The following is a 22,052-nucleotide window of genomic DNA, read 5'->3' as shown; positions in this document are numbered from 1 at the left end:
GGGGTGCTGCAACACAAGAACCGATGAAATGACACCGGCGCATCACTTGGAACCGACGCATCCCGCTGCAGAAACACCGCTTTCCCACTGCCTGCACTGAAGGCGTGCACACCGCTCTCCAGCTGCACGGCGCAACGACCCCGACTTATAACGCGCTCCATCTTGGCAGACACATCAGAGCCAATACTCATTGCTTCTGGACATTAACACATCAATGACGCATCGCCTGCAAGCGCAACGCATCCTCTCCTGTAGATAAACACATCGTCACCGAGCATGGACACAACAAAGGTACTGTCAGTGGGTTTGCGTGACCCCATAGCGGTCAGACTGAACTATTGGATTTGCCCTGGCCCAGGGCTACCGGATAGCCCCAGTTGGAGCTATTGACTTCTAAGCACTGCATTTTTACTTAATCTTCGAGAATATAACTTGACTTGTGTATGTTGGATTTTGTTGTTTTGGTCTTGTTTGACTCAGATAAATACTGGCAACTTTTCTAAACTGGTGTGGAGTCCTTTTGTGGTGTTTTCACTGTGTTACTGTGTGTGTGCACAAATCATTTACACATTGCCTCTTTAGTTTAGCCGGACTGCTCTGTGCCTAGCTACCAGAGAGTGAGAACAGATACACTTTTAGTGTGCATCTTACTTGCCTGACTAGGATTCTGGTCCCTACTTGGACAGAGTGTAAACCTCTGCCAACTAGACACCCAATTTCTAACAAATTGTACGATGGCAGACGGTATATCTGTCACATTTGTGATCACGTAACCCCCTCCTTTAAACTCAAAATCAGGACCTAAGTCCTGAAAGTTTTTTTGCTTTTAGGAAAGTCACTCTTGGTCTTTCCAACAGTCCTCACGTCCTCACCCAAGTTTCTACACACAAAGACTCTTTGCAACCGGGGCTCTTTCAAGGTCCACTCCCAGCTGGTCAGCTAAACCTTCCTCAGAGTGGACATGTCTTCTGTCTTTTGTGTCCCTGAGGAAGTATTAAGAGGACAGACAGTTGACCCTTGGAGGGCTGTTTCCACCACTGGGTTCCAGCATCAATCAGGAGTCCTCCAGTCCACTTTGCCCAGCAGTCAGGTAAAATCATTTTCTTCTTTTTGCTGTTCTCTGAGGTCCAGAATTATGTTTACAAAATCCTGGCAACTTTCCTGTCAAACCCAAACTCCATGTTCAGCATTTCCTTTCTAACTTTATGATTGTATCCTTCTACCATCTGTAGGATCCTGTATTCCATTTCAAGCACATCCATATTGCAGTGAAGGAACCTCTTCTGCCTCTGTGCTGAAACCAGTTTTTCTTTCTGCTGTGGGCACAAATGAACATCTGTGCAGACTCTAGGACTGAATGGTTCCTTCTCCTCGGACCCCCATTTGAGATCTCCACTTCAAAGGAAGAATTTTGAGAATTGTCCCTTGTATGGCCAACTGTTCCTGTACGCTCCCAGATGATCCATGTCTATTAAGTGGTCACTTCAGCCAATCTGCTATTAGAGACTGCTGCACTGCCCCCTGGAGGCTGGCTCTTCACGCCTAATCTGGAATGCTAATTACAGTCACTGGAAAGGGGCCATTAGGCAAACAGTTTACTCTCAGGCAGGTCTAAATAAACTTCTTAACATTTGATTTTCTACTATAATTATCAGAAATCATCTAATTTCACCAGTGAATTAAAATTTTAAAACATAATTAAAGTGATTTTTAATTATTTTTCTACAATATTCCCAGGCTGAGCTGTGAAAATGAATTTTTAATCACAATCAAGTCTGTTCAAGGAAAAGTTATGTTTGCCGTACACAGTGACATGTAGCTTTTAGCATCTATCTACTGGGGGAGATATTTTTCTTTAATATGTACTATGTTGCACTTTTATACACTAATACCCAGCTTTGTAGGGTTACGAAGAATAAGTATGGGTGGCTTGGCTAAAGTATAATAGTAGGATTTCTAGAAAGCAAAGCAGTTTCCCATGCCTCGTCACAACACTGGTTATCTGCATCAACAACAAGGAACAAAGTGTTCTTTGAAGCTTTTAACTTTTTTGTACTAGCGGGTGATGTACAAATACACTGACGCCCACATATGACAATTAATTTCCATGACACTGGTACATTTCCTGCACCAGGATACCATGGTCTTTGCTGGAAAGTTAAATAAACCCCTCAAGAGTAACCCATTTTACAATACATGTTTTTGGAAAAACCACACCTACTGAGACACTGACTAGCAATGTCAACGTATAGAGATTTAATGCAAACCCAAACAAAAGTGGAGGCCACCAAAAATGTTGTCTTTTCTCACAATAGTAATTTGTCAGAGTAGAGTTAGAGTGCCTGGGTTCTGACTGCAAGGGTTTCACAAAATCTGACACAAATACTTTTGTAATATTGCCAACCTCATGATGGTGTAATATTGAGCAGGACGAAGGGCCTTATTTGGATTTCAGCAAAGGGAGTACTCCATCACAACGGTGACTGCTATCCTGTCCTCTGAAATCAAAATCCTATTGTTTCGTATAAGTTTTAGATTTCGGAGGACGGGACATCCGTCACATTCGTGGCGGAGTAACCCCTCTTCCGAAATCTAAATCAGACCCTAATTCCTTTGCAAGTGGTGGGGAGCTGGGCACTTCAAAGTGTGGTTAGTATTGAAAGCTTGTGAAGAACCAAAAATATTGACTTGGTGATTTACTCTTGTCAATGGTAGGAGGAAATCCCTTTACAGGGTATGTATGCAAATGTTGAGTGACTTTAGGGTAATAGTTTCTTAATGGGGAAAATGTATTACCTGTGGAGGAAAAATACAAAAAAATATTTCTGCCCTAGCTCAAAAGGAACTGGATTTTCACTACACATGTGTGTACAAAATAAGCACTGGGGAAACACCAGCGCAAAAAAAAATCAATTCTAATTAGTTTGAGAAGCTGACCCAGAGATCCTTTAATAATATGGGAAACTGTTAAAATTGGCAACGTTATAAATATCTGATGTATGAAGAGTGCTCTATTATGGAACAAGAGCTGTCAAATGTTGCAGATATTTTAAATAGTTGTGTGCTGGACTATCAAAAACAAATATTGGAAAACACAGACACCTCTGGGACGACTAACCCTACCCTGTTTATAGAGTCAACATAGGTATGTTGGCCATTCTGCCTTCAAAATGAAACATCTGCCCCAAATTTAGAGCCAGCTCTGCCCAAAAAGCCAACAACCAACAGAAGCTTCTGAATGCTACCAGAGTAAGGAGCAAGGCCACTGGCCATCACCTGATAGGCAGATGCTTCCATCCTGGGGTAGGCCTCACTTTCAACCATTGATATGGCAAGGAGTCGCCCACTCGCTTCTGAGGTCCCTTTGGCCTGTTAGGTTTCTGAGAGTGTGATACCCTCCTGCAACTCTCACTTGTGTCATTTCAGGTTCTAAAGCTCTCTGTTGGCTTGTCACCACCGGGCTAACCTAATGGTCCTTGAAAAATTCACCCTAAATAAAGTTGAAATACTTTCCAAAAATCACAAATAGCCAAAGATAGTCTACAGAAGCTGAGGACTGGGACCTAGGCACAATTTCATACCAGCCACCATGGAGCGCAGGTCTTTTTTATGGAACTCAAAGTCCTCCAGCAGGCAAGCCTGAAGTTGTATCTGTCGAAGGTGAATCGAGTGGACACTTTTAATGCAAGGTCCCCTGTGCCTCCAATGTCTAGGAAGCCCGAAAATAAAGTCCACACCGTTCAGGGTTTCTGAAGCAACTCCTCTGGGTGACTTGTAAGGTCCCCTGGACTTGAGGAACAGCACTTAGGGACCAGGACTCAATCCAGCGGAACCCATCAACATGGCCAAGAACGTTAGTGGTGTGAGCAGGCCCACTCCTTCAGGCATCTTCACGTCATAGGCAGCAGGTTCAGTTCTGTCCTGTTCTGCCACAGATCCAGAATGTATTCTGAGGAGCCTGAGTGAGGTGCTAATTTTGTTCAGTTCACAGTGGGTGCTGTGACTCCTGGACACTTCTTGACTAATGAGTAAAAAGGTCCGAAGAGCAATGCTTCCAACTTTTACAACACATCCTGTTTGACTCATTGCAAACTATTCTACAGTGCACTATTCTCAGTAAACTCCAACATGGCAGAAAATTCCTGCCTTTGGAAGGAGCTTGTGGCACACCTGGGGCTGTGTCGAGGGTAATTAGCAGTCCCCTCCCACTCAATCTCTCCAAAAAGGTTCTGGGTCCAGCTCCCTCCTCCATTGAGACTGAATTCAGGAGGGCTAAAGTGTATCATCAGATCTGAATAACCCTCTTTTACATGCTTCACTGAACACTATAATATAAAAGTAGACCTCCCCATAACCCTTTTCAAGTTAGTGAAGTTCTTGGACCCTCCTTAGCTGCACTTCTGTAGTTAAGCTGTATCATATTCCTCAAGCAAGACATTCTGCCAGGAACAAGCCTTTTGTCTCTGTTCTGAGAGCAGCATTTCACACATTGTCAAAGGCAGCACTGACTGGCCAGCTCCAGGCAGGCTAATATTAATTAGCCTGTTGCAGCTTCACACAAGCAAAGTCTAACTTTTTAAAAGCTATAGTTCCTATATATTTATCGCAAATCCTACTGTGCCATTTGATTTGGAATCTTCTTCTTCAAAAAAAAAAAGCAAATATACCTCTTTACATGAAGATACAGAATTTGCATTAAGTTGTACTTTACTTATATCTTTTTACTAGGCCTGGCAAGAACTCATGGAGTTTCACTCTGCAGAATTACATGAAAAGTCTGCATGATTCCACAGTGTTCTGCGAGAGGGTGGAATGTTTGCACATCGCCCTGCTAGTGCTGATTTTTAGCCCCAGGAGCTTGTCCCACCCTGTAAAATCAATGCAAACAGCACCAGGCAGCATGGCAGAGGGCGCTGCTTCTTTCTGCTGCCATATTTTCTACTTGAGCTGCAGCTCTGTCATTGCAAACAGTTGTGACCTGCAGTGACCTCCTGCTTTGAGAAACCTTACCAGGAGGATTTCTAGTGCCTGAAAATTATGTTAGGGGATGCAAATTCTCGCTCGCCAACTTAATGTTGGCGAGACTTGTGCGAGGAAAAACACCACCGGGCAGCGGTTGGCGGAGTTTTGCGGGAACTCCACAAACTCTGCCAACGGAGCAGACTTTTTCACCCAACCCTACTTTTTACATGTCCCACTTTCAAATACAAACACCCTCCCTTGTGAGTTGCAAGGCCTACTGAGAAGTGACATGCCTAACATTTAAAGGTGGGCTTCCTACATGTTAAAAGTGGGTAATTTTGGCAGGCCTGTCTACAGGTTTAAAGCTGCTGCAATGAGGCTACACATGTAGGGATATAGCCATGCTTTGCTTGCAAGCATGGTGGACGGCACAATATGTGCTGTCAACCACAGGTGACATTTAACTTTCTTTGTTGGTGGTGTATATATACTGCACCATAATACTGTAGCCCTAATAGAAATTTGAATGTGCCAATCAGGGTTTAGTCAATTTTACCATGTTTAAGTGTTCAGAGCACATACACTAGGAACTATACAACAATACCCCAGTGCTCAGAGTTAAAAAAACAAAAAGCACAGCAGCAGCAGTCCAGAGAATGGTGGCTGATCACACAAAAAGAGGCACTTTTACCCCTAGAGGAAAGACAAGGTCTTCTTATCATCTACGCAGAAGAACCTGGAAAGGCCGCCTGCACTGGGGTGGTTAGTTCCAGGTCTATCAAGTTCTTGTACGGAAATGGATCACCTCACCAGTTTTGAATTTTTCTCTCTGATCTGCATAAGCCATCTGAGAGGTTTGTAGGAAATTTGAGCCTCCAAAGGAGTCCCAAAAAGGTACAGTCTCAGTTTCTTCAGGGGGCAAAGAACAAGAAAAGCATACCTCTTAATGGCACTCCAACACTGCTCTCCAGGGAGTAGGCGCCTACTAATAAAGGTTAGCTAGCTGATCTTGCTCTTTATCACTTAGCTATGACAGTCCTGCCACTATCCTATGCTCTGAAGATTCTGGCTGGCAACAAAGTATTTTCTAAAGTTAGGTGGCTTGAGGACTGTTGCAGTGCAAAGTACCTTTTTCAGGGTGTCAAAGCCTTCTACCACTCCTTTGTCCATATCACTTTCTGGGCTGTTTCTTGGAAGTAAGCTGGCTTAGGTTCTATTTGCCCTGGATCTGCCCCTCTGGAAATTAGTCTTGGACCTGCAGATCACGTATTTTCATATACCTGTCCACAGTCCAACAAACTTTATCCCCGGTTCAAAGTAGGCCAGGAGCATTTTAAATTTCCTGTGCTATACTTCCATTTCACCAGTGCCCCTTGGGTACTGGTTGACCGGCAGTGGCAGCTGCCCATTATATGAGGTTAGGGGTACCAGTTTTCTATGACTGGCTGTTGAAGGCGGGTTTGTCACAGTCAGTCAGGGACCACCGACAGATGACCATGAACCTCTTTATTCCATTGGGGCTCTCAATCAACATGCTGAAGAACCAACTTAATCCCTGGCAGAGGCTTCCTTTCATAGGAGATATTTTGTATATGGTGCAGCTCAAAGCCTTTACCTCTGTCACAGTGAGTCCAGGACATTCAGGCTATAATCCTGATGTTTCAACCACGGTCCTGGGTCTTGGTGAGTGTGATTCTAAGAGACTTCTTCGCCTGTTAGCCTCCTGCATCCTGCCTGTCAAGTACACTAGGTGGCATATATGGGCTCTGCAGTGGAATCTGAACTGTTAGTGGGCCCAGCACCAAGAAAACCTGTCAGAGTCCATTCAGGTTTTGAAGGAGACTGCATGAGCTCTAAAGTGATGACTGCTTCACTGGTATTGGATCAGCAGAAACCCTCCTCTCCCTTCTCCATCCAGAGCTCACAGTGGTGATAGATGCGTCACTCTTGGGTTGGGGAGGTCATATGGGAGAGGTGGAGATCAGAGGCCTAGGTTTTCTGACCAACAGCTGCCTCCTTATCAACCTGTGGTATCTGCAGCAAATCCCCCTGGTGCCAAAGGCCTTCCTACCATTCATCAAAGGGAGGCTCATGCAGGTTCTCACGGACACTACCACCATGTGGTACTGCAACAAGCAGAGTGGAGTGGGTTCCTGAGCCTTGTGCCTGTGAAGTTGGCTGGAGCATCAGGGCATCTTCTTGATCATGCGTCACCTGACTGTATCTTTACATGCCAGGGGGGAACAACTTCAACCAGCAGCACTTAGAGGATCATGATTGGCAGTTGCAGCCTGAGGTGGCACAGGGCATCTTCTGACAGTGAGAAGACACCTGGCCACATCTTTTTGTCACTGCTCAGAAAGCAGTGTCACAAATGTTACACATTTGAGTTTCCAATAAAGCACTCTCTAGGAGACACATTAAGGATAGAGGGCAGCATGGCACTCCAGCATAACTTTCCGCCTCTCTTGTCCTGACCTCTAAAGAACATCAGGAATGACTGAGCCCAAGTCATCCTAAGGGCTCCAGATTGGGCCACAAGTGTTTGGTACCCAGACCCTCTGGGCAGAAGCATCTGTCATCCGATCAGGCACCTGCTTCTGGAGAATCTTCTGTCACAGCAGCAGGGCTCTGCACACAAACCTGTAAAATCTATACCTCCATTCTTGGAGATTGAAAGGCAGCAATAGACTGCATCCAATCCACCACCAGAGGTTTCCAGAAGTCATTCTCTCTCGCAGGTGTCACTCTACAAATTCCATTTACAACTGAGGCTGGGACAATTTTTTGGCCTGATGTGGAGTCAGCAACACAATTACTTTGCAAGCCAAACTGTCTGAATGTCTCACCTTTGTTTTGTCTTTGGCCCAGCAAGATCTTGCAGTGGGCACTATTAAAGTTAATTTCTTGGTCCTTTATCATTTTTTGCATTTGCCAGACCATCGCTCTTTGTTTAAATCGCCTATTGTGATGTAGATTATTAAAGGTTCGACACACTTGTTCCCTCCCAAACCATTTTTGATGTCACATTGGGCCCTTAAGTTGCTCCTGGCATTCTTCATGTGCACCCTCTTCAAGCCCATGCATAGGTGCTCATTACTCTTTTGACTCTCACAGCTGTCACCGTCATTGTTATCACTTCAGCTCATTACATGAGTGAACTCCACACTTTCTTTGTATCACTAGTCTACTAAACCTTTTTTGAACCAAGCTGTAGGTCAAATCAGCATCTAAAAGACACTCTCATCATCAACCTAGCATCTAAAGATAGCTAGATCTGCTGCAAATGCAGGATAGTAAATAGATGTGTACTCGTCTAATTACGGTTAGAAACAGTGCTTTGAAAGAGCAAATAATGTCCAGTACTGACTACAGGGAGTTATTTAATTCGACGGACAGGGTATCAGCAACTTTTCAGCATGGGGGTTCATTATTTTCAATGGGAGAGTACTAACACTCCTGATTAGCAAACAGGTATTGTGCATACCAGTCCTTCTGTACCTCCATTCAGACTTTGGAATATATTAGCAATGAAGGAGCTTACCTGTGTAATGTCTGATAATTATAAAGGATTCAAATTGACATGGTCCCAATTCTCAGAGGGTGCTGCACTTCTCATCTATCCTTTTAGCATAGAGCCCTGAAACTATTTAGGTTGTACTATTGACATATTCTGATTTGAACTAATGTTGTTACACCCATGCAAACTACATGTGTGACTCTTTCTATGCACAATAAAATTAATTGGGGTGAGTAATACATATATGGTCTATTTTTCCTTTTTCTCTGTAGGTAGACTTGTTGGGGTCTCTTATGGGGAGGAGGGATTCTTTCTAATGTACGGATTGATATCTAAAATGCATGATGTACAATATTATCAGCAACAAATTTGAACTGCAACCTTGTTATGTTATTATGGTTGTTTTTCAAAAATTAAATAAAAACGACTTGATACATGAAAGGGAATCAGGGGACGTATGACCAACCTCCACTTTAAGGAGGGCAAATACAATTCAAAACTGGGCATGCTCAAAAGAAGTGAGCAAATAGACATTGTTACACAGGGAGGAAGCTGCTCCTGAGGAAAAGTTCTCTTCACTCAGGCATGTTGGTTTGTATATAGTAAGTCCCGGGCATAGCTCTCAGGGTATTTTATTCTTCTGCCAAGGTCTTTTACATCTTCAGTTAAAATTCATTTGCCCTGTTATTTCTAAACAATTTATAGCAACACGGAAGGAACACATGAGGAAGCACTTTACCACTTGGTAAATCTACCTTCGGTAAATGTTTGCAATTGACTGATAAAGTTCTTTGGATCCTTTCTTGTACTATGTTTTATTAATATTTGTTAATTCACTTATGACGATTGTGTATAATAGTATGATAAAATGGCTTGAATTCGAATGTGTTATTAATATTGATGTACATTTACTTGGACTGGATATTTTCATACTGATGTATTAAAATTATTTTGGTTATTTTAAGGTTGTATCGTATTGATGCATTTTTCACCTACTCTTAGTAGTTTTAAGTGTGTTCTATGGAAGCACTTTATTGATTAAATAAATAAATATGTCCCAGGACTGTAGGGTGGAAGAGAGGAGGGGATGAATAGGTCCTCCCACTGTTTCTTTGGTTGGAATCTGCAACCAACCCCATCTGGCACCTGCATCCCTTTCCACGTGTCAAACTTAGATTCAAAGAGTCTTTCATGGAAAAGCCATGTGCTGCATTAATGTCTATCAAACTTTCTGAGAAGAATAGTCAGGACCCAATTGTAAGTTATATTACTTCTCTACCCCACCCTACATCCAAGTTAGTAACTTCCAGCATAACTTATCTAAGAACACATTTACCAATATTTCACGCAAAGCGGCGCACCATGGGAACTTGCTGTGCTGCATTGCGTAAAAGGGAGAGACACAAATGCTCCATATCTACAAAGCATGGAGTATTTCTGCTCTCTCCTTGCACTGGCGGACTGTGCGTTACTTAGCACCAACACAGGCCCCTTCCACCTTAGTGCAAGGTTGCCTGCATTATGGGCAGGATAGTTTACTGCAGAAAGGGATACCTTCCTACACAAAAACAAACCTTAGAAGCATATTCCAGGAAGTAACAAGGAGAAATCAGGAAATTTCTCCTTGTGGCACATTTGTTGGTTTGGTGCACCATTTTGCCACAAACCCAGGACGCAAAATTATATTTTTTAAGGAATACTGTAGAATCTTTTTACTACTGCACACGCCCATCGACTCTTATCCTTCAGCCTGAAACTACAATCATTGAGAGGCTTAGCACAATACACGAGTGGCTTTTATGCATGGTCGAGACACAAAGCAGGCCCAGGCACCAAAGTAAAAGTGACTCTCAAGAAACGCTCTATAAGTGTTTTGCAAGGCCTGGGAAGACTGCATGGATTTTGAGCTTGCTGAATGTAATGTTTGTTTTAATCTCAGGGAACTCCACAGCAAAAACCGGCCCAGCAGACCATAAAAAGGCCCATACTCTGACCTGTCAGTGCAGTACTGCCTAATTGCCCTATAGACCAGTCCGACCTGCTGTTTTGATCAAAGTTGTTGAACCACAGGCCTATGATGTGAATGAAGAATACACTGTACACTAGTTGATCAACAGAGAAAACATATAAATGTTTCTGGCCTAAAAATGTGACAAACCAACAGTACTAACATATATTAAGGGCTAATTGAATTGACGGCAATAGAGAACCAAACGGTAGGGCAGAGGTACCTAGACTGTGTAGCAAGAAAGCGAATGTTATGAGGCAAGAAAAGGCAAATATATTAGTAAGGAAAGGATACATAACAGCAAAGACATAACAAAAAAACTACGTTTACAATTTCCGCACCAGTTTCGGCCGTATTCTCTTCTCTTTCCCAACCAGGAAAGGCACTTACTCCTGTCCTTGAAAGGATTGTGTCTAACATTTTCCAGGGTGGGAATGGGCTGTTGAAATGTGTGAATACCAAGAAACTCCTACGTTTCTAGTTTGGCACAAACTTTTCAAGGCATTCCCGCCCTGGAACGTCCATTGGCCTTGGTAGAAGTTTACATAATAGCTCTGCTGAGGAATGATAGCATTGTGTTATATAAATGTGGATACAATGACACACGGTGTTGCATAGTCCCATTAAAAGTGTACCAGTGATGGTTTGTGACGTGGGCATGTGGACTGGCACACAGCACAACTATGTGCTTGTTTTCATGACACGGCCCTATCTAAGGCACATGCCATTAACTTGGAAATTCTCCAGTTTATTGCTTGAGCATTTGGCTGCACAGCTTGAAAATAGGAAAGTGTGGCTGCCCATCCCTATCTAATAGTTGGGCTGCCTGCAGCCCATGTACTAGCTTGGAGCATTTAAGAGTTAACTACTGGAATGTTTCAAAAATAGGCACACGACTGTGCTCTACGCCAGAACACATGTTCATGACGCAGCCCCTGGAGAGAAAATAGAGAAATTCAACATTTTCACTCTTTCCAACAATGTATATTAAAGCTCGCACTTTAAAGGAAGATGGCGGTACACACAACGCCTATACGTGCAATTCGTGTTCAGCCCAAAAATTCAGCGTCAGTACTTTCTTCAAGCGAAATCTTTTCAAACAGTTTATGTAAATATAACTAAGCGTCACTTTCATATATAAAATAACATTTACCCCAATAAAAGGCAGATGTATTTGGCTCTGTAAATTCTTACAATAAGGCTAGTCTGGCAGTACATCAGAATTTCTGCGGTTACGCTAGACAGTGCTTAATTTGTGAAAGTAGAGTGCGGGGGCCCAAAGTTCTACTCATAACAAGCGGCGGGCAAAATTAAGCCTATGCGCGCCAAAGACCTGCGCAGTCTGTAATCCACTGCAGACACCCCTTGCCAAGTTATTTGCATTTGGGAGTTCCTGCTTTCTGTTGGTGAAAACTTGCCTTTTTTATTTACCCCGTCTTTCCAAACTGTGTTCTCCCCTTTCTTACAATCCGAAAATATCTGATACGGTCCCCAAAAATAAGTGCCGGTGCTCCCCACCGGTAAACACCAGCTCAAATTAAGCACTGACGCTAGAAGAGTTTGGTTCTCGCAATCCAATAACCGACTTCGGCTCATGGTCCGTTGTATTGTATTTGATCTGTGTGCGACACTGGAAAAGTGCTAAATTTGTAATAAACACAAGAGCAGGGGCTCAAATTTTTTCTTAGGCGTTCAGGGCTGGTGCTGCTCAATGTGTTTGCTAAACACCAAGGGCGCGTAGTATTGACGCCACATCTTTCTTCACAACCTCCTTCTTTCCTTGTTTCTTCAGCTTCCTATCTTCTCCCTCTGTCGCCGCTTTCCATTCTCCTCCATTTTTCTCCTGGTCAAAGTCTGTTGAAAAACGGTCCCCAAACATTCATTACCACGTGTGCCACCGCCTGTCACCACTGGCCATAATCTCTGGGGTTCATCTTGTCGTCCCAAAAGCAACCCATCGCCGCTCTCCTGTCTTCACGGTGTTTAGAGACCATGTTAGAACTAAGCACCAAGATAGTCTTTATTTCCTGTGTTCATTGTTCGGGTTAGTGCGTTTGAAAGGGGTAAGTTTCAAAGCACGGAGAAGGTGACGCGCTCCGAGCACAGCTATGTAACCAGGGATGGGGCCTGCCGGCAGAAATCTGCCAGTGTGACACGCCCCTACCTCCAGCCGGCTGTGGCTCATCCGGTATGCCATTCACTGGTATTCAAGCCACGGAAAAGTACAGACATTAGGAAACAGACACTCCCCCTGGGCCACCGTACGATGCCAGCTGGCCGGCAATGGACGTCATGGGAGCCCGTCAGGGCTCATCTACGCACAGGCTGTGCCATCACCCTGCGGCTCCTATTCTCTGTAGAGAGGGAAACCGTTTCACACCCAAGCTTTTTTTTAAAAAATTATAAACGTTGGAAGGAATACGGTCAGCGCTTCTTTAAGGAAGGTGGAGTTCTCCTTCGCTGCGCGCAGCCAACAAACGTGCCCACGTGCCTGTGCCTGTGCGTAACATGCCCTTTGTCCTTGGCACTGGGACCTTCACATGCCGCTCCCCTAGACTGCGAGCTGCAAGCCCATGCGTCTAGAGGCAGTCAAACGGCTCAAAATGTGGATGTAAGCAGAGCTACAGATGGGAAAAAATTGACTTTAGGGACTAATCATTTGGGGATTCATGTGTGGCAGCGGAAAGGGGGTTGAGTTACGAGGGGCAGAGTCTGACAGTCAATGTTAAATAAAACTCTGCCTATAAGAAATTGGCAACCAGGACAAACTTGACAGCAAATCGGTTCTGACATAGTAAATTGGTCACAAGGAGACACATAGTAAATTGGTCACAAGGAGACTGCATTTTTTTATACGTCTTATGTGGTTAAGGCATCTGCTGCAGAGATCTTCGTGTGCCCAACATTTTAGGGGATATTAATAATAATAATAATATATGTCTGGTGGTTAATGCACTTGCTGGTGAGAGCTTTGGTTTGTCTAACCATAGTTTTGACTCATAAAGTAGCACAGATATGTACTGCATAGCACAAACTGTAAGTTGCAGATCACGGATTTGTATTTTATTTAGTTAGGTAATTAGGTTGCTGTTTTTGACACACATATATTTTTGTTGTTTGCAATTCATGAGTTGAAATCCTTCTAACATGGAACAGTGAGCTATGAACCTGCATCAAAGAGCTGCATCCAAACCGCAAGGCATGGGTTTAGATACTTACTACCTTTTTCCCAAATTTGATATTATTCTAGAGTAATAAAAAAGGTAGTAATAAAGTTTTAATAGTACAGACAACCCCTGAGTTAGGTTTTGGATCCTGACTTTGTTTCTCCCGCCAATGCTCTCTTAACATACTATGCCTACCAGAATGGACAATACAGGGAGTGCAGAATTATTAGGCAAATGAGTATTTTGACCACATCATCCTCTTTATGCATGTTGTCTTACTCCAAGCTGTATAGGCTCGAAAGCCTACTACCAATTAAGCATATTAGGTGATGTGCATCTCTGTAATGAGAAGGGGTGTGGTCTAATGACATCAACACCCTATATCAGGTGTGCATAATTATTAGGCAACTTCCTTTCCTTTGGCAAAATGGGTCAAAAGAAGGACTTGACAGGCTCAGAAAAGTCAAAAATAGTGAGATATCTTGCAGAGGGATGCAGCACTCTTAAAATTGCAAAGCTTCTGAAGCGTGATCATCGAACAATCAAGCGTTTCATTCAAAATAGTCAACAGGGTCGCAAGAAGCGTGTGGAAAAACCAAGACGCAAAATAACTGCCCATGAACTGAGAAAAGTCAAGCGTGCAGCTGCCACGATGCCACTTGCCACCAGTTTGGCCATATTTCAGAGCTGCAACATCACTGGAGTGCCCAAAAGCACAAGGTGTGCAATACTCAGAGACATGGCCAAGGTAAGAAAGGCTGAAAGACGACCACCACTGAACAAGACACACAAGCTGAAACGTCAAGACTGGGCCAAGAAATATCTCAAGACTGATTTTTATAAGGTTTTATGGACTGATGAAATGAGAGTGAGTCTTGATGGGCCAGATGGATGGGCCCGTGGCTGGATTGGTAAAGGGCAGAGAGCTCCAGTCCGACTCAGACGCCAGCAAGGTGGAGGTGGAGTACTGGTTTGGGCTGGTATCATCAAAGATGAGCTTGTGGGGCCTTTTCGGGTTGAGGATGGAGTCAAGCTCAACTCCCAGTCCTACTGCCAGTTCCTGGAAGACACCTTCTTCAAGCAGTGGTACAGGAAGAAGTCTGCATCCTTCAAGAAAAACATGATTTTCATGCAGGACAATGCTCCATCACACGCGTCCAAGTACTCCACAGCGTGGCTGGCAAGAAAGGGTATAAAAGAAGGAAATCTAATGACATGGCCTCCTTGTTCACCTGATCTGAACCCCATTGAGAACCTGTGGTCCATCATCAAATGTGAGATTTACAAGGAGGGAAAACAGTACACCTCTCTGAACAGTGTCTGGGAGGCTGTGGTTGCTGCTGCACGCAATGTTGATGGTGAACAGATCAAAACACTGACAGAATCCATGGATGGCAGGCTTTTGAGTGTCCTTGCAAAGAAAGGTGGCTATATTGGTCACTGATTTGTTTTTGTTTTGTTTTTGAATGTCAGAAATGTATATTTGTGAATGTTGAGATGTTATATTGGTGTCACTGGTAATGATAAATAATTGAAATGGGTATATATTTTTTTTTGTTAAGTTGCCTAATAATTATGCACAGTGATAGTCACCTGCACACACAGATATCCCCCTAACATAGCTAAAACTAAAAACAAACTAAAAACTACTTCCAAAAATATTCAGTTTTGATATTAATGAGTTTTTTGGGTTCATTGAGAACATGGTTGTTGTTCAATAATAAAATTAATCCTCAAAAATACAACTTGCCTAATAATTCTGCACTCCCTGTATGTGACTCCCGCATTGTAACCCTCATTCTCTTATGTAACAATTCATGTACATTGATTAACACACTTGTTTGATTTAGTTTCTGCCTAATGTATATCTATCTCATGTAAAGCACAGTGACACAGTAAAAGTAAGATGAATAACACTATAAAAAATAAAACAGTCATGTTTAAATTTTTATATGTGTAATTACTCATAAAGACAGATACATCACACACTATTTATGTATATTTCTTACATACGAGGGTTCAAAAAAGACAAAAACCTGCCTCTAAATCATAGTTTCTGTTAAGCACTTGTGAAATTATAAAAACTAAAGTGCCTTGGTTCCTCTCCATTGCTTTGCTTTGTAAGTGTAGCGCTCCATATTGTTCTCAGACAGTATAGTACAGAAACAAAAGAAGGGCTGATGACCCTTTAAATCAGACTAATGTTTTGGGCTTGTCTGGAATTGAGCATAAGAAACCCTGCTCACTGCCTGCAGTTGCTGCTTGGAAAGAATAGCAGATAATATGTGGGTGCTGCTGAATTTGTACCAGTGTCAGCAAATTACACTGAGACAAATTCAGCAGTTTTCACTGTGACCAACCAGGATCCCGTTTCCGGCTCAATAGTAGCACTTGAATTCGAGATCCACTTGGATCCCCCTCACTTCCTGCGCTGGATTAAAATAGTGTGTTTATCAGGTGACTGCAGTCATTTATGCATATACTGCATTCCACAATGGTTCAAGACCTGTATAGCCATGTAATGTGCAACCATCAACTCGCACATGTCCCTTCTTTTTGAGAGATGTAAAGGAAACTCCAGCGTTTGATGTCTTTACAAACACCATCATCTATCAATAATAAATAATGTGCCCAACTCTATTCTTCAAAAATGCCCATGTTCAAAACACCCGTCAATGAAACCAATAAGAATCTCGGCAGCTCTACGACATCTCACACTGGCACCAACAAATGTGTCTCTTTGACAGACAGAAATGCCTTTCTTCAGTATTCACTAGCATCCTAAAATGGCATTTTCTAGTCTCAAAGTATGTGCCTGATGCTTCCAAAGAAGTCTTGTTTGGGCTGTTCATCACAGTGCCTGCTTCCCCTTCACAACTTTTTTGTTCAACCTTTTCCATTGAGCCCTGTGGGTCAGCAGCAGCCTGCGTACAGGGCCGGATAGTACAGTACAGTAGATGCACACGCTACATAATCTTACTCCACAAGGAGGTAGCATGCCTTTCTTTTAGATGATTACTAGCTAGCCAAACCACAGCAAAAAGAGTAAAATCTGCCACAAAATAAAATCTTATGAGGCTTTGCCATTCACAGTATTGTACTGTATTACGGTATTTTTAGAGCACCTAATACCCTTCTGTGGGGTGCACATATGGGTATTTAGGATGCTACACCACGTAGAGTGTGTGACTGGAAGGGTGTTGTAATAGTTTTTTATTCTATGTAAGAAGTATTTTGTTGTGCATGATGACCACCACAGTGTCGTTATAGTGTTATAGAACAAAGTGCATAGCGATGTGTTGGGAAAACATATGAGAGAAATATGTAGTTATAGTTTATGGTATGTGGGCAGTTTTGATGTTCTCTGTAAGGTTCTTTATGGTCATTGTGATTTCCTTCGGTAATCAGTCCAATTCAAGGACATGTATTATGGACATGGACTGACCTGGGCGGAGGGGGTAGAAGGGTCATAGATCTGCAAGGATGGATGTGTTGCAGTCATCCCGTCTATGAATGTCATTATAAGTTGTTGAGTAATGATCAGAGTATGAACCGAGGTGGGACCTGCACAGTGGACTTTGTTAGAGTCCTCTGGTAGCCAGCAGTGTGTAGCAGATCCCCTCATTCCTTACCTGCCTCTCCAGAAAAGCGGTTGGCTGCCATGGATTGGTAGAGGTGTTGGATGAGAGACATGCATAGTAGGGGTTTCATCGTATGTAAATATAGGAGATTTATATGGTGTAAACATTTATCATGCAGCCTGACTTGAAATACAATTGGTCACAGAGCCATTGATTATTAGGCAAGACCAGAAGAGGGTATGTACCTCTCTCACCTCACTGGCAGACTAAGTAAATTGCTACTGGAAAGCCTCTATAACTAGCTGGCATCAGAGAGGCTATGGGGGCCTAATGTGTCATCTCCCATCTGAACTGAAAGAGCATTTAACCAGATCATGAAGACACCCAAAGGAGCAAGTACTGGTACCAAGATTTACATATTCTGGGATATATTCAATGAGCAAGAAACAGGCATTTCAACAAGAAATGTATATGCTATAGAACTACAATATAAAAGATTATGCACAGTTTGGGTGGTAGAATACACTTTTGCAAGTAAGATGCATTATCAGTGCTGATGGATGTGAAATACAGACGAGAGTTAATAATAAACAGGTGGGAGAACTTATGCCATGTGAATGAGAGGTCATAGGCAAGCTGTGGGTATGATCTTTCTGTTTGACGCTTTGACACTTGATGCCCTCCATATAGGTTTATAAAGATACATAAGGGCACACAGGGCATTACCTAGTATAGGTGAAGAAAGAGCTGCAGGCGCCCTCTGTGTGTCAAGCACAGAACCAGCTCCAAAAGAGAAGCACTGATTGCCCTGCCAACTATCAAGCTGCGAAGAAATTTGCCCCACACAAGCCTGGCTAAAGAGCTGCTGCCATAACCCCACTAGCTTCAGAAAGGACTTGCAAGTGTTGGGACCCTTTCAAAGACAATTTGGCCCCTTGAGAACCATAATGGGTGAGGGCGGAAGGGGGTCAACTTCACCCTCCTTACTACAAGTGGACATGGAAAGGTAGAAACACTGTAACCCATCCACTAGTTTGCTTATCAAATCAATATTTCAGACACAATATAGGCACTGATAAATATCAATTCAACAAAACCAGCTCACCTCAATGACACAAGTGCTTTTACTAGTAGTGAGTTGGAGGACCATAGAAGGTGTCACAATTGTCAAAGGCTAATTAAATATCTAGCCCTAAGGGTCACCAGATGGACTCAAAGGCACCCAGGTATTCCTGAAATCCATAAATGCCCATAAACCGTTAATATAAATGAATACCCTTTAATATCTTGTCCCTTCTCTGAGCACAGGGCTATCCTTCATTGGCATCCAGGATTGGCTTCCTCATCCCACTGGATTGCCCACATTGGTACTTATGATTACCCCACGTTGAAGACAAGATGTGATCCACATTGTAGGCAAGCCACAAGAGCCCCATGTGAAAACCAGAACCTTACCATATTGGTAGTCTGGATTAGCCCACAATGTACACCATGAGTGTCACACATTCAGGCCAAGAATGGTCCACATTGGAGGCTAGGATTATCACACAGTAGAGACCAAGGGTGCTACACACTGTAGTGAATGAGTGTCCCACACTGGATGCCAGGATAGCCCTACATTGCAGATGAAGAGTGTATTACAGAAGGACCATGAGGACTCACACATTAGAAACCAGGATACTCTCACATTGGAGGCAAGGCTTATCTCACATTGGAGGCCAGAAGTGTCTCAATTGCACACCAATAATGCTCTTCATTGGAAATGTATCATACTGAGGTCATGAATGTTCCCACAGTGAAGGCCAGGAGTGTCCCGGTGCAGAGGAGATTGGAGGCCAGAACTCTCCCACAGTAGCAATCTGGATTGTGCCACGCTGTTGGCCAGTTGTGAATTACAATGAAGGCCAAGTGTGTCTCTCATTGAAGGAAAGGATCACAAAGGACCTTAGAAGCCAGATAGTCTCACATTGAAGGCACGTTTTACCCAGCACTGGAGCAGGTGTAACTCAAATTGCAGGCCTGTATTGTTCCACAATGGAAAAGAGCAGTGTCAGACATTGGAGGCCATGTTTAACCCTCTTTGAAGGCCAGGTGTGTTTCAACCAGGAGGACAGGATTGCCCCACGTTGGACGCAGAGGCCAGGAAAACCCCATATTATCACCCAGGATTGGCCCACATTGGCGAGTCACACGTCTCACATTGGAGGCTGTGTCTCACATTAGAGGCTAGGTCAGTCCCACATTAGAGGCCAGGATAGTCTCACATTGGAGACAAGGATTTTCCCATATTGGAGCTGAAGTGTCTCACAGCGCAGGCTATGATTATTTCCCAATGCAGAAGAGCTAGTGTCACAATTGAAGGCCATGAATGTTCAATACTGAAGGCAACAGCTGTTGTTAAAAGATCAGTTTCCTCATCCTGGAGGTCACATTACCACCCACAATTGTCATAAATTGGTAGCCAAAAGTGTCTACCATTGGCGGCCGGAATAGTACTACATTTGGGGTCAGGAGTGTCTTAACATTGGAGGCTGGGGGTGGTTCACATTGAAGCTAGTCCACACTGGTGGCTGAGAATGCTACACACCAGCAATAAGAAGTGAATCATTTTAGACGCACGTAGCAAGGGCATCATGAACCCCATACTTTAGCAGCTTCAGCGGGGCACGTGTCACTGAGCAGTTGTGTGTAACATGAATTCTTTAAGTTCTTCTTTATGGCTCCTTTGACTTTGATCGGAGACTTGCTTTCCACGATGCTCATGAATACAACCTCTAACAGTGGGTGAGAGGGAAGGATGTGAAGAATCAGGCTTGGAGAGAAACATGGCGAGCTGATGTATGGATGAATGAAGATAATAATGTATGGAGCGAAGGAGGGATTGATAGAAGGATGGAGAGAGGATGGAGGAAGACATGGATAAAGAGGAGGATAGAGGAATGGTGAGAAGGTTAGGTGGAGGGAAATATAGATAGAAAGGTGGATGAAATGAAAAGAAAAATAGAGTGAAGTACGGGAAAAAAAGGATGTAAAATGGATAGATGATGGCTGGACGTATGGGTGGAAAGAAGGAAGGATAAAGTGAAGGATGCGTGGATGATGAAAAGCGAGGACAGAGGAAGGGCAAATAGGAAGGAAGCAAAAAAACAAGAACAGGATAGATGGATGGATGTAAAGTGCAGAAAGCATTGAAAAATGTAAGGGTAGATGCAAAAATGAAGACCGGTTGTAAGAAGGAAGGACACAATTATGAAAGAAGGATAGAGAGAAAGAAAGAAGAAAGATTAAGAATTTCAGAATTCCCTCAGGGGAGCAATTTACTACATGGCTGTCAGGTTCGTTTGCCTTATTCACTCACTCAATCGCTCAACTATTTGGGATATGGTTCAAAGTAAGGTTATAGTATATATATATATCAAATCGTTAAACTTCCAACACTATTGCATTTACAGTATTCGATACTTGAACAATTGCTCACGTCGTATGTAGGTAGCATGCATCATTTCGAACATTGCCCATGGCTTATGTAACGCTGATACAGCCACGCTGGGTACATTAAGCGACAGTTGCAGCCTGCAGGGCATGCCTCTATGCTGCTGACACGAACGGTCCTGCCCTCCACTCGTCCAGCCCCCTCACCTCAGTGGCAGTGGTGGCGCTGTAGACGTCCGTACTGTAGCTCCAGCCGTCCAGGCACTTCTCCTGCGGCACCTCGCTCAGGTCCACGTCCACCCCCGGGGTCAGCCCCCGGGCCGAGAAGTTGGTCAGGAGCGGCAGCCGGTAGCGGCGGCACCTGCTCTCCGCCAGGGTCCCGTCGGCCTGCTTCTCCAGCGGCAGGCTGGCGTTCCTCCAGGCGGCACTGAGGTTGGCGCCGGCGGGCACCAGGCAGCGGTGCTCCGGGGTGGCGGACAGGAACATAACGGACATGCCATTGAAGCCGTTGGGGATGGTGCTGGCGCTGAGGAGGAAGAAGATGGTGAGCTGGTAGGGCCCCCACTCTCCCAGGAAGGAGATCGACTGGTCATAGTCTCTCATTGCGGGGGCACGGAGGGGCGCCGTCCGGGGAGCAGCTGGCTCTGCAGCAGAGAGGGTCACGTTCTCGCCACGGTCACCCGCACCCGTACCACTGCCCTGGGACGGTCCCTGTGCACTGCAGCCAGCCTACATGTCCGTGAGCACACGAGGAAGCTGGGCAGCTATCATTGGTGCATCACTACACGTTACACAAACACACTCATCGCAGCGACACGCCCTCCTAAGGAAATGCAAATAAGCAACCCAGCACTGGCTCCTAGACTGCACTAAAGGATCGAGGTGTCAGGTACTCCGTCACACTCATTTTTGCAGTTTTTTTGTAGCGCCAACTAGACCCGCAGATATTGGAGTTCTTTGTATGAGCTCCAGTTACATACCTCAAGGACACATTACGTTTTTTTGTAGGCACAGGGACATTAAGTAGTTCACTCTGGAGCACTGGATGTTTGGGGTGCGCCCAGACTCGAACCTGGTTTCCCAGCTCCAAAATCGGTAATTCTGGGCGTTACGCCACATCCTCCCCCCACTGTAACCCCGATTTATTGCTGGAACTGAGGAAAATTACTCGGGATATTATCCAATCCATACATTAGTGGCCGAGGAGTGGCAAAGGAAAGGGTGTGGAGTCACGAGGGACAGAGCTTGGAAATAAGTCTGATAGTCGTCATATACAGTTATTAAAAACATACTGCAAAGAAATTGGCAACAATCTTCGAGCTTACTTAACTGAAACCAAAGAGGCTGAATTTTTTAAATATCTTACGGGTTTAAGCCTCCTG

General features: G+C 43.9%; 1 protein-coding gene across 1 annotated transcript in view; it reads right to left on the bottom strand.

Annotated features, from left to right (window-relative positions):
• LOC138304580 (solute carrier family 22 member 4-like) overlaps nucleotides 1–21,442 on the bottom strand; it is a 256,341-nt gene extending 234,899 nt beyond the window's left edge. Inside the window, exon 1 of the mRNA XM_069244752.1 lies at nucleotides 20,878–21,442. Coding sequence (XP_069100853.1) covers nucleotides 20,878–21,273 — 396 coding nt within the window. The 5' untranslated portion in view covers nucleotides 21,274–21,442. The remainder of the gene's footprint in view (nucleotides 1–20,877) is intronic.
• Between the last annotated feature and the right edge of the window lie 610 nt (nucleotides 21,443–22,052).

The sequence above is a fragment of the Pleurodeles waltl genome, chromosome 7 (assembly GCF_031143425.1).
Source record: "Pleurodeles waltl isolate 20211129_DDA chromosome 7, aPleWal1.hap1.20221129, whole genome shotgun sequence".
NCBI lineage: Eukaryota > Metazoa > Chordata > Amphibia > Caudata > Salamandridae > Pleurodeles > Pleurodeles waltl.
The sequence above is the reverse complement of the archived record's forward strand: the minus strand, read 5'-3'. Positions and strand labels throughout refer to the sequence as shown.